Consider the following 24,917-nt stretch of genomic DNA (forward strand, 5'->3'; position numbering starts at 1 on the left):
ACAGTGCCTGTCAGCAGCCCTGACCTGGCAAGCAGCCAGATGGGGCTGGGACCCTGTCACAGATAGTTGGAGAAAGAGGTGGAAGCTGGCACTGTCAGCGTATCACTGGGACTGGGCTCATCAGCAAGTGGATGGGGGGCCCAGGAAAAGCTGAGCAGGGCTGTAAAAGCCTATTCCATCCCTCAGGGGCCTGGCAATCCTGTGTTTTACTTTCTTCCTCAGTCCAATTCCTGAGGATCTTACACTCTTCATGGCCTTTGTCAGGGTGTGCTCCTCCCTCTTCCCTCTTAGACTCTTTGGTCTTCTTCCCAGTGCACACATTTCTTTTATTTATGCAGGGCACTATTGCCTCTCCAGTGTTATTTTTTACAGTAGACATTTTGTAGCCAAAAATAAAATAGTTTGTCTCAAATTGAGATTCCCAGCTCAATTCGGTTTGTGATTGATAGGTGAAATTTTGCACAACAACATTTAATTATATACATACTTACTTTTCCACAGTAGCACCCTTTTTTATCCCATGGTACTTAGTTTCTGGCCAGCATTATGAGTGAAAAAATAATTTAGAACTGTTTCAGTTTCAGAGCAATTCCAAACTCTTTCAGGGAAAGATTGTTGTTACCATGGTTTTTTGTTAGCTTGGTTGTTTAATACTTTCATGTCTACAAAATGTTGGTGGGGGAATATTACAATTTCTATTGAAATTGTCCCTTTTTTGAGGGGCATTTCAGACCCTCCTTTGTGGAAGGCTTCTCAGATGACAGCTACTTGTAGCAAAGTTTTAATATAGCACCAGGCTCTCTTTTGCATTATTTGAGGAACACAGCTAATGGCAACTGATCCCAGAGATGACATGGAGTCCCAGTGAATTAAAGATCTTCTGAAAGAGGTAGGACTATGTCTGAATTTGTGCTGGAGCTGCATGGGGAAAAAAAAATCTATGTTAGCCTATTAGGCCTAAAAGGCAAAGGAAGAAATATAATGGTTCTGGTTTTGTTATAAATTCATTAGAAATATTCTGATGGGTACTATACATAAAGAAAATGATGTTGAAATGTTTGGGTAGCAGATACAAAGGGGAACACCATTCAAGACACTTCTGAAAAATAAGTGTCAAGCTTAGGTTTAAAAATATTTTCTGAGTCCAGCCTCAGAAAAAAAGATGATTCTGTGTTTCATTATCTTAGAAATTACATTTTTGAGAAATGCTAGAGCACTTCCTTGCAGGTTAAATTCAACATTGTTACTTCATCTTCTCAACCCATAAATTAGGGCCTGATAGATGTGTTGAAATGACAGCTGTTAGCTTTACTCCATGCTCTGAATACACATTCCTTGGGAGGGTTAATCCTTCTGCATGACCGAAGGATGTAAATGAGCTTTCCAAAGGGTCTTTGCATCCATCTTTCCCTCACTGACTGACAGTCAACAAGTTTGCTTTCCACACATTTCCTTCTTTGGCAATGCCTTTTTCAAATAGGCGTAAGAGCCTGAAAATTAAATAGAGTGAAGAGCAGGAAAATTTCATTAGTCATGGGTGCTTTTCTCTCTTCAGAGCACAGTACAATTTTGGTATTACCTAAGTTTTAATTTGGAGTGTATTTAGTGGTACTAACTGTTCAAATGTGATGAAAGAAGAGAGATCAAGCTAATGCTGTCTAATGTGATGAATACTCACTGCTTTTACTAAATGCTACTGTATTATTTTCCAAAATCTAAAATTTGAGTGGTGTTGCAAGTTATGGTTGTTTTTATTTAGTTTTTTTTTGTGTGTGTGTGTTGTGTTCTTTTTTTTGGTTTTGTTTTTTGTTTTGTTGTTTTTGGGTTTTGTTTTTGTTTTTGTTTTTTGTTTTTTTAATACTTGAACTATTTTTTTCTTCTAATAATATTCTGAAAGGACTTCTTAGAGAAGAAAGACAAATATATGGTGTGTTTATTTTCACTGAGAGGTGATAGTGAGTTAATATAAAAAAGATTGGTAGAAAGAGAACTACCTAGAAGACATAAAATGGAGTCCATGAGATGCATATCAAGAACAGTTTAAAAATATATAATGACAAGAAGTACCATAGGTAATGTTGAGTAATGCTGCTAGTTAAAGCAAATATAGTTCATAGAGTTTCCCAAATATATGTTTTAGGTAAAAATCTATTTGAGTGATTTGGTTTTGGTTTTGGGGTGTTTTTTTTAATTACTGTTATATTTCAGTCTAATTTATATGAGTACAGTTAAGTACATGTTTAAAAATGTGATTCTATGAAGTTTTCAAATCTTTGACAAAGTATATAATTATGTAATACTTAGAAGACTTAAAGAATTTGGGTTTCAAAGCTAGTTTAGTTCATATTCATCCCATTTCTAAATTTCAGCTGCTTTACCTATTATATCAACCTGTGCCAAGCTTTTAATTTGAAACATTCATTTCATTACCCTTTCCCAGCAGGTAGTATAAAACACTGAAATGGAGAAAGAACCGGTGAGAATGCATTGCTTTCCAGCAGCCCCTGGCTGGTCTTCTGGTTCTCGTTCTGCAGAGCTGTATCTCAGCCACTGCTCTGGAGAGAACAGAGCAGAACCTGGGGCAGTTTGCAGTTTGTACAAGTGCTTGAGCTGCTTTCTTCCCTGATCTGCAGTACCTTAGTGGCATTGGGCAAGTCTGCCAGTCTGGGTGACAATGTTGCTTATGTTGCTAAAAAGCCCCTCAGTGTATGCCATAATACACTGGTTGGTAGAGTTTAAAAATTTGGAATTTGTTTTTTTCTTTACCATCTATGAATGTTTTAACAAATTACTATTCATTTTATTTGGCTGCTTAAAACCAATGCTGTTTATCAGATCTTTGTAAAACATGTCAAAGACAATCTTTCCTTTGTCTCAAATTGTGTAGTTCAATAATTTTGCCGTACAGTCAGGCTTTCAAATATTTTTTAATGCATTTTAAGAGATTGCCTCATGATAAAAAGTAAGCTTGACTTTATAGGGATTTTGACAGCTTTTCTTATTGTAGAATACACCTTTGTAAAGTTGAATGACCTGGTTCTTTAAATAAGTCATCTGCAAATAAAGATGTACACAGCATACATAATTTTAAAGCTTTACCATATTCAGCAAAGTCTGCCTTATAAAATAATGTTAATAAGCTTCTGGAAAAAATTTTTAATTAGAATTCCATAAGTGATCAGTAAAGCACAGTTTTCCTGCCACAGAGTTAAAAAAGCTGTCTTTTCCATAAAATAAGTAGATACTGGAAGTCAGTTGTATGCTTCTATTGTTAATAAGATATCAATCTGAATGTTTATAAATCCCACTTTAAAGAAATATTGCTTTTATTTGAGGCTGTCTTTTCTCTGCACTGTCATGCATTAGTAAAGACAGTTAACAGACATTTGGTTGTAAAATGAGCTTTGTCTCATTTCTTCTTGCTGTTTTTCACACTAGTCTATTTTATTGTATAGCAAGTACAAGTTGGCTATGCCAACAGGATGTGTTAATGGAAAATTCAGGCAACTCTTACACATTACTTGGGTTTTTTTCCCTCATCTGGATGTTAAGCCATGTTAGGATTGGTCTAAATAATTCATACCTTTTAATATCACTTGCTGGTAGAAGTGTTTTACACACTTCATTCATGGAAGATGTAGTTAATGGCTGGACAACACAAATATGTGACTAGTTTAGACTGAAAAGCAAATGCATGCAGACATTCCTTGTATCTTTCCTCATATGAAGTGTTCTTATACCCTTTTAGGAGTTTCTGTTTTCTTAATTTCTTAGTCATAGTTTATGTAGCATTGGAGGAGGTTTTCAAATTTTCAACTAAAATTTACACATTAATTTCAAAAAAATAGTTAAAACATTTATTCCACAAGGTTATTAAATATTTACTTATTTTAGCAGGTGGGCTTTGACTAAAATACAAAAGCACACTAATAAACTGATACCTGTTTTTATTTGAAAATCAGATTTCTGTGAATCTATTTATTTTAGAAGCTCCTACACTATTTATCTCCCCAAAGGCTGAACTTTTCTATGGAACACTATTTTCTTCCCAACCTTCCCTTAGAATATGTATAAAATGGAGAGCAGGATCTAACAAAATATCCCTACGTGTTTTATAGGTTTTGGTAAAATACAATGAGCTCTTCAGGGACTGCTTTAGACTTCAGTGACATTGTATGTGGAAACAGAGTTTTTTTTATTTTTTTTAGCACTGAACTAACTACAGACTCAGGATCTTAAAAAAATATGTAGTTTTTTTTTTTTTTTTCTAAAAGCGCATTGTATTTGTATAACCTTCCTGATTATAAAATGCAGAAGAATATTAAATATACCAATAGATATTTAGAATTATCCTTCTTCATTCAATGGAATTAGTGTAAATTTCCACTGTATTTGATAATACTGATATTTGATAACTCTTATGTGGAATTCAAAATGAACTGTGCAGGCAGAAAATTGTGTATTCCCAGTTTAACAGTAATTATTGTTAAAATCTAAATTTCCCTAGGGTCTTCCTAAATTTGTGGTCTACCAAAAGATACCATATTGTGGATTGAGATTTCTTCAAATTCAATATTAGACATGCAGTAAAACCTACATTGATTATTATCCAGTAAAAGTCTAATATTTAGTTTTTCTTCATTTTACAATAGCTGTGTGTCAACATGACCAATGAGAAGATACACCAGTACATCAATGAAGTGCTTTTCCTACAAGAGCAAGCAGAATGTGTACAAGAGGGAGTTGCCATGGAAACAGTGTATTCTCCTGGTAACCATACTGCAGTCATGGATTTTTTCTTTCAGGTAGTTTCCAGATCCATTTTACACCATGTATATTTATACATAATCTGTGCATGTTAGGCTAATGCAAACTTTGCTTGCATTTTCCAATTTATGAATCTTCAGACAAGGTTGTGGGTCAAAGAGGCCACATCTCAGTGGCTCACAGAACTTAGTAACAGAACTGAGGAAGGGCTGAGGAAGATGCAGCCTGTACTGATTCACGTGTAGCCTCTGTGTGTCGTGGCACGGCGACTGTGCTGCCGTAAGGCTGACGAGGCTCTGTCCTGAGCCTGGCAGCTTCTTTAGTGCCTGAAGCTGATTTCTGGACAACTTCTAAGAAGCAAGTAATGCAATCAGTTTCTAACAGATTGTTAATAGTGACTATTTTTGGCAACAGAAAAACTGTTCCCTACATTTCCTATAGAAGGACCAGCCTTGAAAACTTACCAAAAAATTTTAATTTTTTTTATTTTTCCTGTTTTTTGAGGTGATCTATGTTTTTGTTTAGTAAAATATAAGCTGTGCTACTCTACAAAGAACAACCGAAATTCAATTTCTCCTGTATAAAATGAGAAAAATCTATTTTTCATTTCAGAAACCATCAGGCTTTTTGTCAATGCTGGATGAAGAAAGCCAATCTATTTGGTCAGTGGAACAGAGTCTTTCTAAACGCATTCAGTCTTACCTGGATACATCAGATACAAATACAGTCTATTCCTCCACAAAAGATGGAAACGGTAACCTTGCCCCAAAGGATCTGGGCTCCACCTTCACTGTTATGCATTATGCTGGGAGGGTAAGTTGTTCGAATATCATTTACATGCAGTTAATTAAAGAATTAAACAAAACAAAATTTTACATGGCTTCTCAAACTCCTGGCTATAAATAGGTTTTCACTGTCAAGTGCTAAATTTTCAGAGGACAACTTAGAATCTCAATGCCATGTCTAGTGTATAAAATGTGTAGCTTACATCACAACATGTGGATATGGGCTACCTAGTTCTGGCTCCTAAATTTTGTCTTCCTTGTAAGCATTTAATGTAGAAAGGGGTGATTCAGAACCCTCAGCATAGATGTTTAATGCCATTCTAGTTGGCTCCACTCTGCATATAGATGTGGTTCCAGAACAGTACAGGTTCCCTGTAGCTCCTCTGCTGTATATGTAGATACCTGGGCTACCAGTATCAATCTGGTAAAAAGGTCAAAACCAAAACCCCCAGTTTTTCTATTAGTAGTCATAATTTTTTTTTTCTACAAAAACCCCAGAATATGCTAAATGTCTTTCAGCATGACTGTAAAATTAGATTAATATTTTTATATTCTTCTGCCTGCAGTGTTCACAGGAATAGCGTAATCAATTCTTTTAAATAGACTTCTTACCCTTTTCTTTCCAATACTTCATTTTGGAATTGTCCCCACAATCAAGTACAACTCAAAGCAAGAAAGTTAGATATGAGTTTAAAGGGATAGTTTTTTGGGGTTTTTTTTGGGTTTTTTTTTTTAATAATTTGACAGTGTTATAAATAGGGACAGATCTATTTTGTGACTCCTCATTTGCTGATGGAAGTCTGGAGTTGTGTTTTGACGCAAGCACGTTTGTTCCTGCCCAATGAGAGAAATGTGGTTATTAGGGAAAGGACTATTTGAGTACTGTTTAAGTTCCTAACCCAAATACCCTGAATAACTCCCTGTAGGTTCTTCATTCATCACAAAGCCTTCTACTTAGAATCAAATTATTTGCCAAAGTTAAGTGGTTTGAATACCTCCACTACTGGGACTTGTCAGTAGGAATGTGGGCACACAGTGGTTAGATAACAGTACAACCAAGATTTTGTGAAAATTACTAGGAATTCAAGTAATGGAATAAAGAACTGACCATGAACTTCAGATTTCTACTTTAATTTATAAACTTTTTTAATACTTGTTACATAAGTATTTTTAATGCCGTTCTGCTTATACAATTTTATCATAAGAGCTCAAAAAGGTTCCACATCCTAAAACTTGACATGGCAGCAGCAGCATTACAGTCATCTACATTAAAATCACAACCAGAATATTAAGCAAATTTCTTCAAAATTGAAGAATTTTTTGTCTTATTATCTGAAGATTTGTCTTATTATTCAGAAGATTTGTAAAGACCGATATTTCATATTTTGAAAGTTAAACTGTAAGTGGTAAAGAGGACACTTTTTAGTAACATGTGTTTTAGTCTTGCATGGTTGTTTAGATTTTTTGTTTTATAATGTAGACACTTGGTTTGACCTTTTCCTAATAATAGTAATGACATTTAATCTAAAAGCATGAACTAACAGACAGCTCTCGAAGTAATGTAAATCCACACATTCTTTTGAAGTCAGTGGAGATCCTTTGATTTACATTGGCCAAGGAACTATTCCAGTCAGGTTGTTCTTTGCATCCTTACAACAGTAAAATGCTTAGCCCTGCCAAAACAGAAAAGTTCTCTTGCAACTGCTTTACTCTGCTTGCCTTAATAGTAATGGAGCTAAATCCTTAAAGACACTTGCATTTTTGGTATCTTGTGAGACTATTATCTAGCTATCATAGACTGAAATCGCCAGTGTTTCATTATATGTATTTATATAAAACTTTGATGATAGTGTGACTGTACTAAATGACACAAATTCAGTTTATTCTGAAACTACTATGTCTTCGTATGTTGAGAACCTGAATATGAAAAACTCAGATTTTAAAACTGCTAATGCTGTTCTTTAGATTGTGTTATTACTACATTTAGTAACTTTTTGTAGAAGTAATTGGTGAGATATGCTTTATGAAAATTGTTAAAGGATGACACTTTTAAGTATATCAGGATTTATTGGCACTCAAAAATAAGAATTTCATATATAAAATATCAATATAGTTTGGCAGCTTTGAGACCCTTTTTTACAGTCTGATATCAATTAAATGTGTCTAACATAAGTGAAGTATAAATCGATCTTACCCTTGATTTTTGCCTTCAGAGATCTCCAAATTTTAAACAAGGGGTCTTTATTTTATTCTCACCACAATATTTTACTGATTTTTACTCCTTTAACTTGGTAAAGCTCCTCTGTATTTACATGAGTATAACTGGAAGATGAATCAGACCCAGAGGGTAGAGCAAGAATTACCAGTAAATTGTGACAGGCAATAAAACATGACCATCTTCATTTCTAGCGTTAATCATCTATGCTCAGGTGATGTGTCTAGGCTGGCAGTTGAGGAGGAAATCACACTGAATGCAGTAGGGTCTGTGTGAAGATAGGCATCCTGATTTCTCTAGGTAACACTTTAACGGCAATGTACTTCACAGCCAGTGTTAAAGAGCTACTCTGAGTCATCAAAAAAAAAAAAAAAGGTAATATTCTGTGTTGGACCTTGGTATGAACCACTTATGACCTTTGTAATTTGGGCTTCTTTTCATAAGTAGTGTATGCTTGTACGTCAAAGTCCAGAATTAATTAGGTTCATTTCTTTACTCAGACAATTGCAGTAGCTATTTTAGCAAGTCAGAAGTGCATTTAAAGTGGAAAATGCAGCTATTAAAAATACTTCCTCACTGAAAAGATCTACTTTTGTATATTTAACTGAGATTGACAAACAACTTTTTGTGAATAGAAGTGATATATCCAGCTTTATATTCTGAGACAATTACAGCTGATACAGATGTGTCCATGCAGTTTTAAAGACCTCTAATATGTTCATACTTGGTGAAATTTTGTGTCAGGATAGAGGTAGAAAAATTATCTTATCTTCCAGTATCAAGTCTTTTTAATTGAATATGTCATGAACTGGGAGGTATTGTGCATTTCCTTAAGTTTCTTGCTCAGCAACTTTTCCTAAGACTAAATATGCTGTATTATTGATCCAAGCATAATGAGCCTTAAACTATCCCAGAAAAAGCAGTACTGAGAGAAAAAGAGAAGACTGAATGGGTCAGAAGTAAAAGAAAGAAAGCACGATGTTGAATTGAGACAAAGAATGCACAGAAGGCTCAAAGTAACATGTAAGGAGGAAAAGAAATCCAAATAATTTGGAATCCATAATTTTCTGACTGAATCAATACTTCAAGGAAGTCTGCATGTATGATACCATTCTGAGAAACCTTGGATTTTTTCTTATTTTCTTTTCTGTTTTGGAGGGAAGAAAAAGGAACAATATGCACAAGTTAATTTCTGCATATGGAAGAAATCAACATGGGGGTCAGGTATTTTGCTGGAATCTGAGAATGAATATGGTTTTACACAAATGTGACAGAATGATCCAGTGGAAGAGAGAAAATGAATTTTGCCTCATTTCTTTTGAATTTTGGTATTATTCCTGAACAAGATTAAATCTGTCTTTTTCTGCATGGGCAATATGATATATTGCTTATGAACACATATGAACACATGCTTAGCAAAGGCCACTGTGAGCATCAGTACTTTATTATATCAAATGTTTTACTTTATCTCCTAGTTTTAATTTTACAGCTGAACAGAATCCTACAATGCCTTGACACATTATGCATCTTTTTAAAGAGATGTTTAATGTCTTGGTATCTGAGTGCTGTAAGACAAAAAGCTTATCTGTTTTGTTCAGGCAGGAGGTAGAACAGAATGATTTAGGGGTTTTATGACTAAAAAAAAATAATCCTAGTGAAAGGCTTTATCTGAAGGTTGTTTAACACATTTCTGTGAATACTGGCAGTCTGATTTGTTCCAGAAAATTTCTGCTCATCTAGGGCATTGCTTTGTTTCTGAGGCCTGATATGACTGTGGGTATCCTGAGATGCTTCTCAGAGAGATTATCTGTGGGGGAAGAGGCACATGCAGCACCTTGCAAGTTCGTCTTCAGGTGGCAAAGCATTTTATGGGTGCATCTGACCACCAGCTGAAACTATCCTAAGAATCTGTAATACTGAATGTCTAGGTTCATTTATTGACAACATTAATATTTGCATTGTGGGCTCTCACATAAGGAAGTGCTTCACATTAATTATATCTTGGAACTGTCAGACATATCAATAGCCATGATTTTTGAAGAAGAACATTTCCATCTTTGAACTTTCTCAAGGACTCAAAGTTCTTTATCTTTTAAAATTTTGTGGAAGAATTAACATATAACTAAGTAAATCAGAAATATATTGTCTTAGCACAGTGCCAAGAGACACAGCTTTACCTAATAGTCATATTTAACATAACGGTATTTTCCACATTGTTCATGTTATCTGAATAATGCATTATCATAATTTAAGCTTTCTGCTGTTTAAATTAAACTTGAATTTGCAAACTAAATAAGCCCCTTGTTGCTGTTTGCCTTGCCACAGTTTTGACTTTCTGTACTGTAATAAACTGACCAGACCTAAAGATCAAGTTCTTTGCTTTGTAAACCAGTGCATGTAATGTTCCTTTAAGTGCAGATCAATGTCTCTCATTTCTCAACTACCTGCATATCAAAAATACCTCTCAGCTGTCAGCTCACCTTCACCAAGGCAGTCTTCTCTAAAATGCCTTGTATATCCCAGGCAGACTCTGAAACTGAACCTCTAAATCAAAAGACAGAAGGAGGTGGATTAATCAATAAGGATGCTTTTATTTTCACTGTTTTTCCCCCAGGCTGAATCCCTAGACACAACAATTAAATCAATCTAATCTAAACTGTACCAAGGCATATAAGGGCTACTTGACATTCTGGTTTTCACACAGGCAAGACAGTCTTGCTTTTTCTCCCTTTCTCTCTCTCTTTCTTTCTTTAAGTAGTCTTGATTTGGGATTTTCACTTACTGGAGAAAATGGTAAAACACCTTCCCCCACCCATCTATTTTGTTTCTAAATACTTCCTTCTTTCAAAATGCTATTCTATCACAGTGTTAGAATAAGACTTGACAGACTATAAAATTATTTAGCTCACTCATTGCTTAGAACAATTTGTTTTGGGAGGTTGATAAATCCAGTGATACTTAAAAAATGGCAGATGCAAGCATATCACTCACATTCAAGTACTGGCAGAAAATTAGCAACTACAAGTGTCTCTCTGTGCACCAAGTTGTCCTTGGACATGTTCTCAAAAATTTCTCCTTTGCTACATGAACTAATTATTTTCTTATTACCTAAAATTTACATCACAGGGAAAACTGAGTTTCTCAGTTACATTTTGCTATTAAAATAATAAAATTTTCATTTTTAACTGGGAATGCAGCCAAATTGTTCTTAATATTCCAGGTGGCATTTCCCTAGCTTGCTTTAGGATTTCTGCCAAAACTGCCATTAAACATGAGCTTTTTTAGCCTACCACAAGATACAAAAATTATTTACAAAAAAAAAAAGAGTATTTTAAGGACTTGATGAAAACTATGTGTAAAGGTGGTCCTGTTGATAAAGCATATTGGGATACCAAATAAACTTGGAGAAAATCCCTTAAGCAAGTGAGACGTTATGAGATAGGATACTTTAGGTCAGAATAAAATATATACAGTTTTCTGGCATGAAGATAATTAATGAAACAAAGAGACAAGAATATGTAAAAAGATAAGAGGAATACACAGTTGCCAAAGTCAGCTCTGTGCATATTGGGTGAGTCTCCTGTTTTCTGAGTGTTTTATCTCTTGCTTGTATCTGGTAGTTCTTATGGTATTAAAATCAGCTGTGCTAAGTTATATGAGCAGAAAACAGGTTCAAAACAAATAAACTTAGGGTGTTTTTTTTCCTCAAACTTAGTAATTAGTGGAACTCATTGACACAGAGTCTTAAAAGATACTGCAAATGTTAATGAGATCTGGAAACAGAGATTTGAGGAGGAAATGCGAGTCAAGAGATTCTAAACACAAAGATGAGATACAGCCTGCAGGATGAGAGTGCCTTCATGGGCAGAGCCCTGAAAGCTGAGAAGAGAACTGGTGACTGACTCAATAGTTTTCCTGAAATATTCAAGACTAGATGAATATTTGGCCATATCCATTATGACTTATGTTAAGTTCTCTTCCTTTACGAACTCGAATTTAGATGGAAAGCAAATCCAACTCAATTTTGTTTTATTCTCTTATAATGAAATAAAATGTAGTGTGAAACAGTTTTGTTTTTTTTTTGATAAAAATATTTCAGCTATTCAGAAGGTATATAAAGGTCTTATTTCCTTTGGCTAACATAGACATATAGGTTTGCACACTGTCTACCCTTAAAAGTCACCATATAAAGCAAGATAACGCAAACTGTGATAAATACAAGTGACAATAAGGAGTATGTTTTATAATACTGGACCCATTATCGAAGTAAGTGCACATTTCCTGTCTAAAGCATACAATATTTGATTGCTTTTTGTCTCCCCAGTATAATTATCCACTGTGCTTGAGTGCCAGCCAATTCAGAGTTTGGGCCAGGTTTATTTTACAAACACAATGGAAGAAAACTGAGGGAAATATATGTGCTTTAGGTGACATGTAGTTTGCCATCTCTGATGAGGGCAAGATTAAATCAACAAAATTGGCAGCTGGAAGAGGACTTATTTATTTTTCTATTTTGTGGGACTGGCAATGACTATGGCACCCTAGAGTGTCATTTCATTGAGTCAGATTTCATGTCTTTAGGCAGTGAATTAATTTACCAAGTCTATGGGAAAATTGTTTATAGTGTTAACAATTTCTTCATAAAAGGGAATCCCCCTAACTTTCATCTATTTTACGATATGAAATATATCTTATGAACATAGTTCCAGAAGTTTGTGATGTATTATCCCAGCATCAACACTGAAACTTCTCCCTGTTTTAATCTAGGCAGTTAATCATGATATAGTATCTCCCACTGCTATACTTCCCTACTATTCCCACCAATACTAATTCTCTTCTTCTAATTTAGTGAAAGCCCAAGACACTCAATTAGGAACTGGCATTATGGATTTGACATATAAGTTCTGTTAATTACCTTTTATGGACCAAGATGGCACAACATTTATGTTGAGTACACTAAAAGCATTTAATAGTATACTTAAAGAACTCTAATAGTTTGCTAACTGTGTTGTATGTTCTTCGAAAATGCAATTAGAAAATACATAACATTGGATCTCTCATGGAAAAGAGCCATAATTCTCTTGTTATACCTTGTTCATGTCAGATGCCATAGTAATTACATCATTTGACAATTACTCACTCTAACAGATTATACACTTCCTAATCACATAATTTCTTTTGTGAGCAAGATAGCTTTGCGTAACTGTCAAGTGACCCCATGGAAAATTAATACACTGATTAGTGTTACTAATCTTAATTATATATTTACAGCTTTATTAAATGTACAAGGATAAAATTTCCCCAAACACCTAAGGGGTTTAGGATATAGATCCAATACAAAAAATTAAAGAAGGCTTTAGATAGAAACATGGTCCCAAGTTAAATAAAACTGAACTGCATTCTAAGTTCCCATTAATACCTTCTTAATCATGCAAGTACTGAAATCTATATTTTTCTTTCTTTTTGACTTAAAAATTCCCTTTGGGTTCTACTACTATATAAGTCAAAGCATCTAAAGTCTGTAAATTAACTAGTTGTTTTTCATCCACCCCCATACAAAGTATTTAAAAAACCCAAAAGTGCTCATTTTCTTAGTGCTCCTTTTGTATACAATGTCTTCAGGGATAGGCTCAGTATTAAAAGAGACATTTGGTTGTATTTCTTAATTTTGGATGTACCCTCAACTCCTCTGGCTAGAACTCAGATTTTGTTCAATTTTTAATGTGTCTACCACTTGTGTTAGAATTTATTTGCAGTCAGATGACAGATGCAGGGGCAATCCAGCTGTCTGTTATTGAAATCACAACATCAGGCAACTGAGGTGACCCAAAATTCTTATGGGCATAGTTGTTAGAAATGTAAATGGGATTTGTGTACAATCTATTGACAGAACTTACCTCCAAAGGATACATCAGTGGTTGGAACTTGTCCTGAGTGTGAGTTTGGACTCAGATTGCTTTGTCATGATTAGTGGTGTTAGTGTCATTGACAAGGAGATCTGTGAGCTGGGAGTGGCTTGCTCATCCTACAAGGAGAGCATTGTTTAGGTCAGGGTCTCCTGCTTTACAGTACATATTTGATTCAAAGCCTTATATTGTGAAAAGGTTTTAAAATCAGTCCACTGAAATTTCTGTATCGTTGCAGAGGCACATAATGTTCAACAACCAATTCTTCTGGTCAGCACTGTAGGCGCTCAGAAAATGCCAAAAATACTTGATGCCAGCCTTTAACTGTTGAGTGGAAAAAAACATAGCTTCATTTTTACTGCTGTAAGATTTTTAAAAGGTGCATTGATCATTACTAATGATGTCATAATATTTTATTATAGGTTACATATGAAATTGCTGGTGCGATAGAAAAAAATAAAGATTCCCTTTCACAAAATCTCATATTTGTAATGAAAAGTAAGTAAATGCTTTTGTGGTTCCTGTTGTTATAAACCAAAATGTTATGACATGATTTTAATTTTCATCTTAGTTTTAAGAGACATTTATATATATTTTATTTCCAGTAAAATCACCCTTATCTCTATGAAGTATTTACATACAGTATTGTTTGAAATTTGCTCTAATTTAAAAGCTTTTAGATACATGAAGATACAGCATCTTTATTGTGATGTAATGTGATGTAAAGAAGGTGTAATATGATGGGTAAGAATGAGTTACAGAAGACAATAAGTATGAACTACAGCAAAAATAAAACTCAGAAAATAGGAGAAGGGAATTGGGCTCCCAAAATCATAGAGGCAGCAGTGGGATGTACTCCACTGCTTGAGTACTTTTCTAAATGCAGTAACTTGTGGGCGTTCTTATGTTTTTCAGTGAATAGATATAAATGTCCATTGAAATGCAAAATTAAATGCCTTTCAGTGTGCATATTGCATAATTATGCCTAATAATAATGCAACCAATTAATTAATTAATAATATTAATTTATTATTCATAATTGGGTTAATGAAAACCTGTATAATTTTCCCTTTCTGGAGAGGAAAAAACTAAACATTTCCCTCGGGGAAAGGCCAGTGTCGCCCTGAGGTGTCATTTGTCATCTCTCCAATCATTGTAGTGTTTTCCACTTAAAATATTATATACTTATATTTCTTTCATTAGAAATAGAGGCCTGCTGTTAAAATTTATTTCATTTTAGCAATTTTACTGTAAAATTAGCCAAGCACTCTTGTAAAATAATTGATGCATTTTAGACGCAAAAATTGTACATTCCAAATGAAGAAAGAAATGAAAGAAATTATCTTGAATATAAGCATATTGATTGTAGTTTTAGAAATATTACAGTTCTCACTGCTTGGAATATACATGATAATCTACCAAAGAGAAGGTATGACAACTTCCAGTATGTTTGATGCAAGAGAGCATTCTTCCATTCTCTCACATAGTCCCTTCTGCACTTTCATTGCTGTTTTGTGTAATCAGCTATGCAACTGTTAAAAGGCAAGAATGGAGGATGAGATTTGATATAAAGAGTTTAATATGATGAGGGTGAATATATATACAACGGAGGAGTCATAATAATAATAATAATAATAATAATGAATTCTGCGAGCAGAAAATTTACAAACATGTAAGTCCTTTAAGGACTAAGTGCCTTCTTTTTTAAGTGATTTAGGCTTAAAACCTGTTGATTGTCAGTGACATATTTCCTTCAGAGTCAGTTTCATAAGTTGTGTAATGTATAACTTTAGTGCATGCATCCTTTGATTTTCATTGAATTTTGTTTCCTCAATCAAAACTTTTAACTATAATAACATTAAAGTAATTTGTATATATGTGTAGGAATGTGGAACATACCTGCTGAAAATTATCAGAAGAGACTATTGACATAGGATGTATCTCTTTTAATTCAAAAGACTTAATTTCTATACCTGTCGTAATCTTACTTATTACAGTTTAAACATATGTGTATTGGTGCCCACTGATTGTGCTGAAATAATTTCAATTATCTGCTTCCATATCTTCCTCATAAATTTAATGTTCCTATTAAGTAAGGAATAACAATCTCCACAGAAAAAAGGAAAAAAAAATCTATGGCATTTATAGTAAGAAGCCTGTAAAGATTTATTAAAGAGCAAACTGAAGATTTTTACCTGCTAAGCTAAGCTATTATTTATGATGCTTATCCTGTTCGTGTTTCTGGGTTTTTTGTTTATTCATATGATGTATGTGATCATAATGCTAGTTTTCTAGTCCTTAAAAAATTTTTCACAGGAATTCAGTGTGGTTAAGGATGTATCACATGAGTCCTTACACTTATTGGTGCTGTGGCAGTACAAGCTGCATTTAATTATCATGTTCATCTTAAACACCCTGTGACCATAAATTCATAAAGGATAATTAGACTGAAATTAGGATAAAGTATACTATCTGTCTTAAAATTCAGGTTTGATTTGTTTACAAGCATCTCCTGGAAGTATATGTACAAGTAATAACATATATGTATGCCATTGTCTTTTTTCTGTAAATGTTTTTAAGTGTGGTCTTGATGTAGAGAAATCAAATTTTCTACTGTTCTGTTCTTCACCTTGCCTTTTTGTAAAATCCCTTCTCATGTTTTCTGAATATATAATTCTTTAGTGCAATGAGTGTCTATAATTTATTTTTGTCAAGTGTCTTGATTGTTTCTAAATACTACATGTTAGGAAATTATGCAGAACTCATCTCATACATTACTTTAATAGATGGATAAATAGGGAATCTGTAATGGAACAAAATTCAGAGGTGATAATCCCTTAAGCAATTAAGTTTAGACACATTGGTCTGAATGGTTTTGGTTTATGCCCTCTATTTGTTCAGCACAGGATCTGAATACATTAAAAATAACGTTACAATTTTCAGGTATTGAATTTTCTTTGGTGACTTTGATAATGCTAATTTTTTGATTTTTCCATTTGTTTTAGGTTTACTTGTTTATTTCTCTCCAACCCTGTGTCTTTTTACTGACAAATATGATATATATAATTTTATAACTTATATTTTATCTTCATGAATTTCTTTATTACTTTATTTCCAGCTAGTGAAAATGTGGTCATCAATCAATTGTTCCAGTCCAAACTGACACAAACTGGATCACTTGTTCCTCCATATCATTCCCTTAAAATCAAAGGGTGTAAAGCAGCTTTGCTCAGTAAAAAAACATCTGTAACCTGTGCAAGTGGAGAAGCAAAGAAGTATATTGAACTCAGCAAGGTAAGAATTTAGAATTCTTTCTGCTCTTGGCTTCTTGAAGATTTTTCTCTTATTTTGTTATTTCTGAAATCATTTTGTTCTCTGCTTCATTCTCTGTAATCATTATGCTATTTAAATAATTTAGTACTTAGTATCAACACTAAAGCAGCAAAAGTGAGAATAGGTTCTCATTTACAAACACTAATAATTCTGGTTCAGAAATCTCTTTCTTGGGCTCTTGGAGCAGAAGGTCAAACAAGATGATAAGGTCCTTCAAGTGTGAATCATTCCAGGTTTGCCTGGTTCTAGGGCTTTTTAGCAGTGAATGTAGTCTTACCAATTTTTGGCTGTATAGGAACACTTATTTGTTTTGTCTCCTTGAAAGACTTTATGATGAATAGTTGAGTAAATTAAGACACAGGAAGTATAAAAATAAAGTTTTAATGTCCTTATTATGTCAACATGAGAAGATTTCTGGTTTGATAAATACAGTTTTGTGTGGTTTTGGATGAAGAGCAAAATGTAAATTTTGGCCACCATTGTTATTTTAAATGGTCTCTTATAGTAAATTTTTCCCAGTTAATTTTAAATCAAATCAAATATGCCTCATTTCTGAACTTACCTCGTTTCCTGCTAAGTCAGACAAAAAAGTTAAAAGAAAACCCAAACAAACACCAACCACAAACCGTAAACAGAAACAAAAAAGAGAGAGGCGCAGGAGAGAAACTTTGAAGATTATCAGAAAATTAATTGTTCATGTCACAAGGAACATCTCTCTTGAAAAGAAATAATATGATTTAGTGAGTTTATTCATGACAGAGCTTTGGAATTTATTCTTCTAGAAAAGAAGCACGCACTTCTCACAAGAAGTTCTGCATCAGCTGCCTCACCAGGCTTCTTGAATCTTACAACTCTATTTTTGGTTTACAGCTGCATAAAATTGAGTCTGTCATGGGATTAAGAAGCCTGCACTCATGTGTCATTGTGGAAGGCTTTAGCAATGGGACTTTCCTTATAGTCCCCCTGCTGATAACAGCATAATTCCCGACTACTGTTCTTGTCAGTAATCTCAGTGGATAAACTTAAGATGAAGTGAATGGTGTTGGTTTAAGGCTATATTTAGCTAACAGCTGAGGCCTTACAAGGTGCCTTTAGGTGCTTTTCCACTACAGTAGCAGCTTCCTAAAGGAAGCTTCCTAAGGGTGTGAAAAAGATCCTAGTCCCATACATGGGAGGAAGCATGAAAAGCATATCTGAGTTAGAAGCTTAATCAAACCAGGGCAAAACACTGCACAGTTGGGATCTGCAATTATGCTGGTTTTGACATGTCCAGAATAGCTTTTAACCTGTAGTTACTCTCTTGAGAGACAGAAGATATTCAATGCCTTTGGGAAGCATGATATCTGAAGTCAGAAATTTCAGATAGAGTGGGTATGCTGTAAACCTTTGGGCATTAGTTGGAAGGTGGGAAGAGCTTCATCATTCATCTGTCCGCAGAGACAAGGATGGCTTTGCTTCTCAAACACAGGCTTTGAGAAGAGCTGTGCAGGTGAGATAGAACACTTTGTTGATACTAAGTTGGCCTAATTTAAGCAAGGTACTGTGCTGCCCTGCAGGACTGGAACAGAACTTTAGCAATCTAAACTGTTCCATTGGCAAAAAGCAGCTCTTGTTTTTTTGGAATAGGCACTCAATGCAGGAGCTGGAAGTAAGTGTGTGCTTAAATTCTATTGTGGATCAAGCCCACATCTGTAACTGTGCAGTCCCAAATAATTCCTTCCCTTTTTCAATATAGCCTTGAAAATCTGCTGTGGTGGACTGAAATAATGTTGGGTTTGTTATTTTTTACTGTAATTGCAAATGCAATGTAAGGGCTTTTTCTTGTCAGCTTAACATGTAAATTTTTATGAGTTGGAAAATCATGACTACTGTATTTTTGTTGGAGTGTATTCAAAGGTTAATGGCAACAAAGAGAAGAAAAATAGTAGAATAGAGGAGGGAGAGAAGGAGAGACATTAAGGCAAAAATTATCAACCAGAGACTGACATTCCTTTTATATCTGAAGTTTGAGTCACAACATACATCATACTGTAGGCAGTAGGAATCATGCAATGGAAGGTACACATGGTGCTGTGTATGGGCAGATACCTAGGCTCCACCATATCCAGGGAAGAGAATTAGAGAAAGTTAATGTCAAATAGGATTTTGTTGTGAGCCCCCTCTTCTTTCATCTTGTCACTTCAATCCTAGCTAAATACTAGGTTATATAATTATAAATGTCTATGAATGTCTACATAATTACAAATGTCTATAAATGTCTGTAATTATGGCTATGTACCTGTTTACCTTTCCATAAATGACTCTTGATGCTCAGCATGCTGGCAGAAGTAAGGATACCTCTTTGAACTAACACTAGCATGGTAGGATCCAAGACAACAATGCATCCATTCTAAGGCAGACATGAACAGATCTGTTAGCTGGCCAGAAGTTTGGAGCATAAAAGGAGTCATAGGAATTTGGGGATGCCAGCTCAAGTCTCTGTGACTTATGAAGACCATGTGCCCTTTTCAAATAAAAGATATCTTCATTGACACTCTCACAACTCTTGCTCACATCAACTCTTGCTCCCTTCTTTTTCTCTAATCTTTTCCTGGTGCACATTTTGGCTCTGTTGTCTTCTCTTCACTTACTTTGGAAGAATTAGTCTGTTTCAGAGTTTATACAGCAAAATTCTTTAGATATTTTTAGGAGGAGATTTTTAGGTTCTTAACAGAGATTTCAAATACATATATGTGTTTGTTTTTTTTTTTTTTTTTTTTTGTAGATTAGAGGTACAAGAGATTCAAATGTAAAGCTATATATTACAGGGTAATAGGTACAGCTTGGGTGATATAGCCTTTTTCCCAAGCCCATAGATGAAGATTAATGATGTCTAAGATTTGAGAGTTTGAATTAAACTAATTTTTTGTCTTTGTCTTTTTTGCATTCATTTGTTTTCTCTGTCTCATTCTGAAACAAATTTTTCCTTCCCATGTGAAGTCATATGTAACACGGGAGAGCAGGCAGTAATTTTAGCATCTGAAGTGTTGTTCCGAGATCTCCCACCAAGTCAGGAAACAATCTTGAACTATTGATTTAAATATCGAGAGGAAGGGGTGACAGCATTATGCGTAAGGTGGAGAAAATTCTATTTTCGTTACATTCCTCAGTTACTTTTAAACTTTAACTGAAAAGTGTCATTGGCATGCTAGTGGTTCTTTTCATGCGAAAAACTGGAACAAGCAGATCTCTTTTACTTTTTAGTTTTGAAGTTGAGGGTGAATTTGCCTTTAAAATCTTATTGCATCCTAGTAAATGAAATAAAAAAGAGCTCCAAAGTTTATCATGGTGAGTAGAAAATTGCTTGCACTACAATATTTTTAACGGCATTTGGCTTGAGTGGGCCAAGCTGAGAATATGTATGCTTTTTTTATAAAACTGGAAAAAGGAGTAGGCCAGAATATGCTGACTCAATAGATAGGGATTTTTATGGGATAAGTGGACTGAAGAAAGGCAATGGAGAGTCAGAGGTGAAAAGGTTGTCGTTGATAAGGGGGTTTAATTCTCACAGCTTTGCCAAATCCCGGAATGCAATAATTTTGCCAGCCTTTCTGTAGAAAGTTTAACAAAAGACCCTAAATTCTGGGACCACTTTTAGTATGATTATTGCCATTTCAGTCTCAAAGATAGGAAGTATAGCAGCAAAAAATAAATTCATTTTCCCCTCCCAATTCTGATGTATGGGTTAACATTGGTTCTAATGAGATAGGAAGTTGTTAATAATTTATGTCTCTAATTGGTGAAAATGTACTAAAAAAGAGAAGTTTCTCTGTGTTCACATGTGCAAGAAAAAATGAGAAGATTTTAAAAAAAATATTTGTATTATTGTTTTGCTGTTGAGATTTTTTAAAATGATCTGTACTTTTACATTTACTGACTTAAACACCTGTCAAAGGCATAAGGCACCTTCTTACAGAATTACAGAATTATGCTAGTTCTAGACTCTGTGGGATACTAACTGCACAAGTCCTGCTTCTGCCACGAAGTTCTGAAACATATTGATTTGCTCAGTTATTTGTAAAAGGTGTATAATCATCATAATATATGTAGCTGCTTTTGAAATCAAAACTCACTCACCAGTCATGGCTTTGCAAATACCTGGGGATATTTATCCACTTCCTATTTCTTTTGGAAACTCAATCCTTGTCTGTGGCATAGTGTTTGTACAAATTTTTGCCTTCATTAGTCAATTGCAACAATGGCAATAAAGGTCTACTGTCCATCTTGAGATAAAATTGTGTGTATGCTTTTCTCTTCCACAGCTGTTGAAAAAGAAAGGAACATCCTCATTTCTTCAGAGACTGGAACGAGGGGGCCCAACCACTGTGGCAATACAACTCAGGGTCAGTGAATATCTTATGGACAGAAATTTGCAAAAAATCTCCAGATGTTTAAAAGGCAGGATTACCCTCTGCAAATTGCAATGGAATAAAGAAAAGTTTTATGTTTGAGAAAGCTACTTGCATGACCTGGTCAACCCTTTTAAGAAAATGATGTTAAAAAGTTAGGAAGAGCATATGTATTAAACAATTGTCTTAACTGCACAAGAATGATTGATAATTGTTTGTTTGCTTGTTTTTCCCCAGAAATCACTTGCAGATATTATTGGGAAGCTGCAGAACTGCACGCCACATTCCGTTCATTGTATAAAACCTAATAACTCCAAGCTGCCCGATACTTTTGATAATTTTTATGTGTCTGCTCAACTGCAGTATATTGGTGTTCTAGACATGGTCAAAATTATCCGACATGGGTATCCAGTACGTCTCTCTTTCACAGACTTCTTGTCAAGGTAAATTATTTCAAGTTTCATAAAACCTTTTTTCTTACCTACAGTACAAAGCCTTTTGTCGTGCTCTGGTAGTGCTTGCGATGTTGTTTTGCTTATGAGTCTTTCAGACATTTTTTAAAGAAAATCTTGTCTGCCTGCAAGAAGTATTAGCCTGTTACTTTTTAATTGAACAAATAATGAATTTTAGAAATATATTTATAAATTTATGCATTTATAAAATTTATATTGATATGTAGAAATATATTTATAAAGATTGTCAGAAAAATTAAGTTTTAAAAGTTTGACCTCATAAAAGAGCTCTTTTTTTACCATTGATATCATTTACATGATTTAAAATATATAAAATATTGCATATTGTCTGCAGATAATTAAAAGGACAAGGCAAAATAGTCTAATTTTTCAGCTTTCTAGGTGTAGGTGTCATGGGTTTATTATTTTTATCTCATAGGCTAGGATTTGTTTATGTCTGGTCATGAGGTACTAATGCTCATACCACAACTCCATTTTTATCATTGTCAGAAATCAGTGACATATTGAATTAATGTGAAAAGACAAAAAGGTCTGCTTCTGTTGGCAGGCAAACTCTTGTTCCCCATTCCTAGTTCAGTACTGGGATTTTGGGTCACTTAATCCTTAAAAGATTCAGGCAAGAAAGAGGATTGTCTTGCCCAAGAAGTATTTGTTTAGCAGCCTCATGCACTCAAGAGAAGTTTCATCTCTCTGCATGTTCTACTCCTTGATTAATGTATGTCAGCCAGTCATGATCTAGCCTTATTTTACTTCTGAAAAACAGCATTAGCTGCTTAAACATAAGTTTCAGTTGTCTTCTTGGAAAAGTTGTGAATGTTAAATTACTGCTTGGGCAGAAAGTTGTTCTCTCGGTAAACACTCAAACAGCGAGGCGTATAGGAGTTTATAATTCTATTTCTTTCATAAATAAACAATCTGTGTCCTACCACAATATTCATCCTCCAGTGTGAATAAAACTGGGCAGGCTGGTTGAGGAGAAGATGCACATAATGGGAGATTTGGGAAAGATTTCATGTTCTGAAATTCCATGGGCAATCTCTATACAGCCATTTCTATATAACTGAACTGGACCTTCGAGATACTATTACATGAGCACCGTGCCACAACCTTTCCAACTGTTGGATCCTTACTGTCATTTTTGGCAGATATTTGCTTCCTTGTCACCCAGCCTCTTTAACTGCAATTCCCAGATACAGGCTGGAAATTACCACTGGCCTATGACCAGTCCTGGTGGGCAATGTCTAGGCTGCTGCTCTCTTTTGGAGAGTTGGAAATCAACCATGTGTACAAAGGTAATTTTCAGTGCCAGAGAATGGCACTCTTAACAGTACAGGGACAAGTCTGGCATATTTCCTTAATTTTGAGAAGTTTTGTTAAAAATGTAAATTCAGTCATTTTCATCCACGCCTTCAAGTACCTCCCAAAGGCAAATTTTTAAATGAAAGTCTAGAGGACATCTGGTGTCTCACAATAAATATTTATTTGCAGTAACAAGAGTAACGCAAGACTAGCAAAAAACACCAACAATATGATGCCAGCAACACTTATGCTCTTAAAGTATTCTGATTTTGTTACTCTATAATCTTTATCCCTTTTCCTCCACAATAAAGTACCTTTGCAGGGTTTTTTGCAGCTGAGACCCTGCCATTTTTACATATTTACATCAGGTCATAATAATTTTATTGTTATACATAAAATGAATTAAACAGTGATGGGGCTAGCATGGTGTCACCAAAAATGAAGTTCATTTTATAATATTCCCTGTGACTGTATATTGAACCTACTCAGAAGTTAGCAATAATTACTGCAGAGAGTCTCTCAATACTGCTGAATTTTTAGATTGGTGTGCAAATAGAAACATGGAGCTCTTGGTCCAGAGGTATTGAAAAAGACCATCAGCATTGAGAGGCTTTTTATAGTAGTCATCCGTGCCACACAGGCCAAAGCTTATCTTCCTTTGTGGAGGAGTTTTTCACTTTACTCGCCATGACAAGTTAACCTTCATATTCACATTCAGTGCATTTGGATAATTCGTTCCATTAATAGTTTAAGAATGTGGCTATTTGTTCTTTTATTGGCTGAAAGCATGAAAATTTGAAGCAGAAAATATATTATTAGACTGCATTTCAAAAGTAATGTCAGTTCTTAATGCTGTATCTTTTTTCAGCCAATGGACTGCAGGTAAGAGAGGGGTATTGAATTCAGAGATTGTGAGTTACCTTTTCAAAAAGTTTCCTAAAAACCTTAATTTGTGCTACATCTCTATATTGCCCTGGTAACTGAACAGGCTATTTTTAGAAACCAGATAATTAGTTTCAGTGATTTTTTTGTTAACTGTATTAGTTTTGTTGGCTGTTCAGCCATACTCTGGTCTTCTCTTACTATTTATTGATTGGAATGAGAAATGATTTTGTCATATTTCCATATAGGCTTACAGACCTTAAGCTGATGGAATTTTTCACCTTTCAAATTCTTATTTCCTTTGCTGTCAAACTGGTATTTCTATTATTCTAAAGAGAATGTGTGGCCCTAATCCCAACTGGAATTCCCAAAAGATAGGGAATTACTAAACTCCCTCATCATCCCTGCAGTTTTCCTGCATTTACTTTTTGGGTCTTCCTTATCATATAGGTAATGGGTTCAGAATTCAAAATAGCTATTAATTAAAAATTAAGCCACTTTGTTTTTTTTTTTCTGCTGGCTTACAAGAAGAAAAGATGTTTGAATTAGGAAACTGTGTCAAAGGGACGGAATATTGGAAAACCTATACTCTATCACCAATCAGACAGTGGCAGTGCATTCTTAATTGGATGAATTTGAATAAATTTCTGCTGCTATCTAATTAGGGATTAATATGACTTGTATTTAACCTATTTACGAGTTCCATTTGAACTCCTACAATGGCTTAAGAGAGAGGCAGCTAAAGAAATGTCATATTTTGCAAGAGCATATCTTCCTGGGCTACAAAGCTTAATCATTATTTCTGGTGCTATCCTTTTGGATCTACTGGTTCTGCTTCTGTCTTATCAAAGTAAAAGTTGCCAGCTGTG

At 34.6% G+C, this 24,917-nt stretch overlaps 1 protein-coding gene and 1 long non-coding RNA gene across 9 annotated transcripts in view; one reads left to right on the plus strand and one right to left on the minus strand.

Annotated features, from left to right (window-relative positions):
* The window catches only part of MYO16 (myosin XVI), a 366,678-nt gene that overhangs the window by 255,761 nt on the left and 86,000 nt on the right, over positions 1 to 24,917 (plus strand). For all 8 annotated transcript variants that reach the window (XM_068180129.1, XM_068180127.1, XM_068180124.1 and 5 more), the window contains 6 exons: positions 4,653 to 4,805; positions 5,380 to 5,580; positions 14,096 to 14,171; positions 16,792 to 16,967; positions 21,308 to 21,388; positions 21,632 to 21,837. In XM_068180129.1, the coding sequence (XP_068036230.1) occupies positions 4,653 to 4,805; positions 5,380 to 5,580; positions 14,096 to 14,171; positions 16,792 to 16,967; positions 21,308 to 21,388; positions 21,632 to 21,837 (893 nt within the window). The remainder of the gene's footprint in view (positions 1 to 4,652; positions 4,806 to 5,379; positions 5,581 to 14,095; positions 14,172 to 16,791; positions 16,968 to 21,307; positions 21,389 to 21,631; positions 21,838 to 24,917) is intronic.
* LOC137468410 (uncharacterized) overlaps positions 5,848 to 24,917 on the minus strand; it is a 77,246-nt gene continuing 58,176 nt past the window's right edge. The window contains exons 2-3 of the long non-coding RNA XR_010995921.1: positions 7,747 to 7,874; positions 5,848 to 5,973 (exon numbers count right to left, since the gene is read on the minus strand). This is a non-coding gene — a long non-coding RNA (uncharacterized lncRNA). The remainder of the gene's footprint in view (positions 5,974 to 7,746; positions 7,875 to 24,917) is intronic.

The sequence above is a fragment of the Anomalospiza imberbis genome, chromosome 2 (genome assembly GCF_031753505.1).
Source record: "Anomalospiza imberbis isolate Cuckoo-Finch-1a 21T00152 chromosome 2, ASM3175350v1, whole genome shotgun sequence".
NCBI classification, from domain to species: Eukaryota; Metazoa; Chordata; class Aves; order Passeriformes; family Viduidae; genus Anomalospiza; species Anomalospiza imberbis.